The 6,014-nt window shown below is 36.5% G+C and overlaps 1 protein-coding gene across 1 annotated transcript; it reads left to right on the forward strand.

The window, feature by feature from the left end:
• The first annotated feature begins 1,272 nt into the window (after positions 1-1,272).
• On the forward strand, positions 1,273-5,088 carry prf1.9 (perforin 1.9). The gene is made up of 5 exons (XM_051716423.1): positions 1,273-1,380; positions 1,904-2,452; positions 2,799-2,937; positions 3,139-3,353; positions 4,204-5,088. The coding sequence occupies exons 2-5, from the start codon at positions 1,923-1,925 to the stop codon at positions 5,081-5,083; spliced, it is 1,764 nt and encodes a 587-aa protein (XP_051572383.1). The 5' UTR covers positions 1,273-1,380; positions 1,904-1,922; the 3' UTR covers positions 5,084-5,088.
• The last annotated feature ends 926 nt before the right edge of the window (positions 5,089-6,014 follow it).

Consider the following 6,014-nt stretch of genomic DNA (forward strand, 5'->3'; position numbering starts at 1 on the left):
CCAGTATGTTCCTGTCTCTGGTTGGGCATGTGATGTGCTGTTTGTATTTGGGCAGTTCAGTTGTGAGATTTGCTTTGTTCAAATCCCCAAGAATAATAATAACTGAGTCCGGGTATTGTTGTTCCATGTCTGTGATTTGATCAGCCAGCTGTTGCAGCGCTGTGTTCAAACACGCGTTTGGCCAGATATACACACTCACCAGAATAAACGAGGAAACTCCCGCGGCGAGTAGAAAGGCTTACAGTTAATAAAGAGCACTTCCAAATTAGGACATCACATACTCTTTAACGTTGTTACATCTGTACACCAAATTGTATTGATGTAAAAGCATGTTCCACCGCCTCTCGTCTTCTCCGTTAACTCCGCGATGCGATCCGCTCTGAACAGCTGAAAGCCCGGCAAATGTAACGCGCTGTCCGGAATGGCTTCACTCAGCCATGTTTCTGTGAAGCACAAGGCAGCAGAGGTTGAAAAGTCCTTGTTTGTGCGGGTGAGGAGATGTAGTCCGTTTTGTTAGGAAGAGAGCGGAGATTCGCTAAGTGAATACTCGGCAGCGCTGTTCGAAATCCGCGCCGACCGGCTCGTCTCCCTCACCTGCGTCTCTTGAACAGCAGAGCTGCACCTCAAACTAAAATGTCTAGCAAAACGTCTGAATATTCGTTATTCATATACAGGCTACTGAAAGTCTACTGAATGTTTGTTGAAACACTGTTTACTAGCTATAGCAAGCCAGTTGATAAGTCACTTATCGTCAGTTAAATATCTATTTGGGACCATCAAAATAAAGTGTTACCTAGAATAATAGAATGAGAAAGTTGTAATACAATGAAAAAACGAAATAGACAGGTAAATACAAAGTTCTATTTTAACGCAAGCTACATGGAGGTTTGTTATTTAAACAGTGTTCCAAATGTAAGAAGCATAAAATGCAGTCTCTCCACGATCAACTTAAGAGGCAAATTTTTTGCATGTAATTTATAATGTAATTGCTTTCAAGTGTTTGTCTTATTCTGTTACATGCACTTAACATAAAAAGAAAAAAGAAAAGATAATGCCATTGTTGTGAGTACCAGTTTTTGTAGTAATTGTTGAATTTGATTTCCTTTCTTTTAATCTTTATTTAATTTGATTGCACATTACATCCTTTCAATGTCAAGCAACACGTTTCAACCACATTCAAACTTTTACACCTTTTTTTCAACTTTTACACTGATGAGTCAGTGATGACCAAGTGGTAATGTTCTTTACCTTGTCAATGGCACTGGGACATATAGACTGTACAGCATATATATATAAATATGAGCACAGATTAGATACTCTCTCAGTCTGCATGATGTATGAGGTTCTTTGATTTTAGACATACTGAAAAAAAAATTCTAGGTAAGTAAAAAACGGACTACATTGTGAATCAATGTTTAATGCCTGATAAAAGCATATACAAATTTACTATTTATGAATACATAAAGTATTTATTAATATATATTACTAATTAACTATATATTACTAATTAGAAATATGTTATAATATTATATATTATAGCTATTTTTATAGTAAATATTTTTGATAATTCTGAGCACTAACTGCGTAGGTAGCATTTCTGTAATTATGCAAAGTAACAATATCATAGTGAAGGCTTAATTGCTGAGCAATCAGTAATATTGAAAGCAATACTAAAATGTTTGTCAATGTTTGTATAACTATATAAAACATTAAATTGTATACTGTAAACTTTTTTTTTTTTTTCACCTGGTAAGTTTCTACAGTAGTTACTGGTCAAGGATACACTAATTAAAGCCTGCATTTGGATTAAAACCAATATTAGCAGAGAACAATAAAGTTTAATGTATGCAATTTACAACATTTAGGTTATTTTTCATCTTTTTATTATTTCTGTATTACACAGCCAATTATCCAATCTCACAATGGTCCCTGCAGTTATCCTGTGGGCTGGGCTTCTTCTGTCCTTTCCTCTTCTTACCAGCCCAGCATGTTTTCTGGGCAAAGAAGCAGACTGTCACGATGCTGAGTTTGCACCAGGATCTGATTTGGCTGGGGAGGGCTTTGACATAACTAAGATGCAACGCCTGGGGGCTTTTGTCATTGACATGAGTAAATGGGAGCTCACGAACAACACATGTAACCTGTGCAAAAACCCGTTTATGCAGGGCAAAAAGCAGAAGCTCCCAATGTCAGTGGTTGACTGGAGAGCAGCCCAAAAGTGCAGCCTGTCATTGTCCAGCTCTGTTTATGAGTCCAGTGAGTCTCTGGTCAGTTCCAGTGCCTCCTCTGTAGAGAACAACTGGAAGATCGGCCTGGGAATAGGTAAAATGTTTAATAAGGTGTCCCTGATGTTGGCTGGAACTAACTCCAGACTGGCTGAGTATTCCATGGCAAAGACCAAAAAGGACAAGTTCAGCTTCGTCAAGCAGTCTGTGTCCTGTGCATACTACAGGTAGGACTATCTATCTATCTATCTATCTATCTATCTATCTATCTATCTATCTATCTATCTATCTATCTATCTAAATGTCTATATATATATATAGAGAGAGAGAGAGAGATATATATATATATATATATATATATATATATATATATATATATATATATATATATACTGTATATCTTCATACTGTATGAAGATCATACTGTATATCTTCTAAGAAACATAAGATCTTCTAATATTATATATCTTGTCAATGGCTTTGATGAGTTATGGTCATTGAATTATGGTCATTGTTGACATATTAGATTGTTAGTGGGTTTTATGTGCTCAGCACTAAGACTACTGTCTTTAGCTACAGGATTTCCAGCCGCTCTCCAGTTCATCATGAATTGAGTCATGAATTCTCAAACCTTCCAGAGGTATATGACAACCAAACAAAGGAAAGTTACTTGTCACTTGTTGAAAGGTTTGGCACACATTACATTACCAAGGTAATCAAGAAAAAAATGTCCCCCCAAAATAAATAAATAAATAAATAAATAATAAACTGTATATATATATTTTTTGCATCACAGTTTTTGTGCAACATGACTCTATATATGTCTATTAATTGTCTATCTTATGTGTTTCTAATGTCTCTAATGTGTCTCATGTATTGTATGTTGCTGTTGTCCGAAACCTTTTGTTTTTAGGTGAAACTAGGTGGAGTTGTGCAATCTGTGACCAGTGTCAAACAATGCATGGCTACTCTAAAGGACCTTAGTGTAGATGAGGTCAAAGCGTGTCTTGACGTAGAGGCATCTGCAAGTGTAGGAGGAAAGAGTGTTGACACAGCATTCCAACACTGTAAACAGACCAAAGACAAGAAACTGAACAAGGACAGTTTTGCTCACAGTTTCAGTGACAGGTTTGTGCTATGTCAAAATGTGATTTACAAGAGGGGTTTAAAAACCTTTTGATGCCAAGAACCCCCAAATATGATTCTCTTGCGAGGGACCCATTTATACAGTAAGCGTGACAAAAATTATATAATGCTAAATTAAAAGAAATTATAAAAATCTTAATCACGTACGTTTTTCCATTATATTAAGTTGACAGTTTATCTTTTTTTCTACCCACTATTAGCAAAATTCATTTGTAAAGTGCTTTTCACACAATTGTTTTCCAAAGAAGCATACAGGAAATATTGTCTTGAAACCCCCAGTGAGCAAGCTGAAGATGACAGTGGTGAAGAGAAATCACAGAATTTCTGTCAATAGAATAGGATGATTGTGATTAATCCAGTCTTTAAAAGCAGAATGAAACTTGAAAGTAATAACAAAAATGTATGTTTTTTAATAAAATGTTAAACTTTTTTTTACACTATTTTTTTCTCTGAAATGTTCTGCAGACAACATCTCAACCCGTTGCTCCCCCTGGGGGTCTCTGGACCCCAGTTTGACAGCCCCTGATGTTAAACAGACCCTGAATATACACTATAGACATTATAGACTAATATTATAGATAAAATAAAGTAGTTTTATATATATATAGATAGATAGATAGATAGATAGATAGATAGATAGATAGATAGATAGATAGATATTTGATAGATGTATTTATAAAAAATATCTTTCTTTGAATTTTGTTTCATGGTAGAATCCACATTTAACCAAATCTGGAGCAATATAAAATTAAAGCATTAAACTTCAAATAATAGATTCCAATGTAGATCTAGTTATCCAGTCAGTTCTTTGAAACAGTGTTTTTCTTTAAAGGTTAACTGAAGTCACTGGTGGCCATACTCAAGACACTGCGCTTCTCTTCTCAGCCAGCAATGACCCTGGTGCCTTCAAACAGTGGCTGTCCTCTGTGCCAGAAAAACCAGATGTGATTTCCTTTTCATTAAAGCCCCTTCATAAGTTGCTGCCAGTCAAAAACCCTAAAAGTCAACAATTACTCAGAGCCATTCATGACTACATATTGCAGAGAGCCCTTGTGAGGAACTGCTCTAAACCATGCAAGACTGGTGTTGCAACTAACTCCAAGGAACCTTGTGTGTGCAGGTGTCATAACAACCCTGGTATAAAAGCTAACTGCTGTCCTGCACAAATTGGGCTTGCTCAGATTATTGTAATTGTAGAGAAGGCAACAGGTCTATGGGGAGATTACTTCTCACAGACTGATGGATATGTCAGAGTCTATAGAAATCACAAGGTCTTTTTAGGGCAGACATCAGTGATTTGGAACCAAAACTCACCAACCTGGAACTGGTCTTTTAATCTTGGCAACTATGTTCTCTCTACGTTTGGTGGTCTGAAATTAGAGGTATGGGATAGGGACAACAAATGGGATGACGACCTACTGGGAGCATGCAGCATGCAACTGAAATCTGGTGTAAAAAAGGACTTTTGTGGACTCAACCATGGTACACTGTACTATAAGACAGCTGTAACTTGTGCTCCTGGCTTAGCAGGCCCTTTATGCTCTGAGTATGTGGGATCTCCAATGTTATCTCATCTAGAGAAGATGTATGTGTCACGACATGCCCGGCCTGTCCCAAAAGATATGCTGGTGAAAAAGGGGGTGCTTTTAAGTGAGCGCCACTTCCTGTTTAGTCAGACCCAAGATGCTAAAAGTAAAGCATCAATTTTGTGAACGCTTTAAAAAAAAAAAAAGCAAATGCTTTGTGAAAGCTTCAAATAATGCATAGCTACTCAAGCAAAAATATATAAATAATTAAAGAAGATCTTACTGCATTTTACATCTGATCATTTGCATTTTCTAATTGCCATTAAAGCTGAAGTGTGTAATATCTGCGCGACTAGTGTCACCAAACAGGATTGTAAAAATAATGAATGTTTTCAAACAGATTTTCAAACATTCACACCATTGGCTGGACAAACAGATTGCAATACCACAAAATCATACCATTTGGTACAGTTAGTCAGTGTTGCTGTGTTGGGCGGTCAGGGTGATCAAACAAACAGGAATGTTTCGAAATCACCACAGAGACACAGTTGTTACACTTTTTGGGGAAATCAGCCTACAAATGTCTTACTACTAGTCAGCTGGGATAGGAGAATGCATTTTAACATTAAAAATTGGCGCACTTCGGCTTTAATTTACTTTTTGTTCCTTGTTTTATTTTTTCTCTTTATTTGTATCTCTTTTTGTGTGCATTTGCAATAATCTCTGCAGTAACAAAATGCGCTTTTATGGGGTTAATAAAAGAGTTAATCTCAGTTTAAGGGATTTCATATGTCATTCTTGCTTGTTATGTTGCCAAACTGTGAAAATTGCGTAGGAGGCTGGATTTGTATAATACCTCAATAGAAACTATGCAGCCCCATGTGAATAACAGCAAATCTAAGGAACATTTAACATTTAGTTTAGTTTTGATATGACTGGTTCAACACTATAGAGTCAGGGTTAAAAAAAACTCCCCTATCACACATGCTGTGAAGTGTTTTGACAATGCAGGTAAATGTGTGAATGAACTCTCACATGTTCCACTGACATGCAGCTTATTCCGCTTGCTTCACCACAGAAGTGGCCAGTTAAGACAACGTAATTCCTCTGAACTGAA

The sequence above is a fragment of the Myxocyprinus asiaticus genome, chromosome 14, assembly GCF_019703515.2.
Source record: "Myxocyprinus asiaticus isolate MX2 ecotype Aquarium Trade chromosome 14, UBuf_Myxa_2, whole genome shotgun sequence".
Taxonomy (NCBI): Eukaryota; Metazoa; Chordata; class Actinopteri; order Cypriniformes; family Catostomidae; genus Myxocyprinus; species Myxocyprinus asiaticus.

What these genes read in the sequence shown, in the direction of transcription:
- prf1.9 (XM_051716423.1), top strand. Translation starts at nt 1,923, where the DNA reads ATGGTCCCTGCAGTTATCCTGTGGGCTGGGCTTCTTCTGTCCTTTCCT. An exon ending in GTGTCCTGTGCATACTACAG is followed by an intron (nt 2,453 to 2,798) that starts GTAGGACTATCT and finishes TACTGTCTTTAG; the next exon opens with CTACAGGATTTCCAGCCGCT. An exon ending in GCACACATTACATTACCAAG is followed by an intron (nt 2,938 to 3,138) that starts GTAATCAAGAAA and finishes TTTTGTTTTTAG; the next exon opens with GTGAAACTAGGTGGAGTTGT.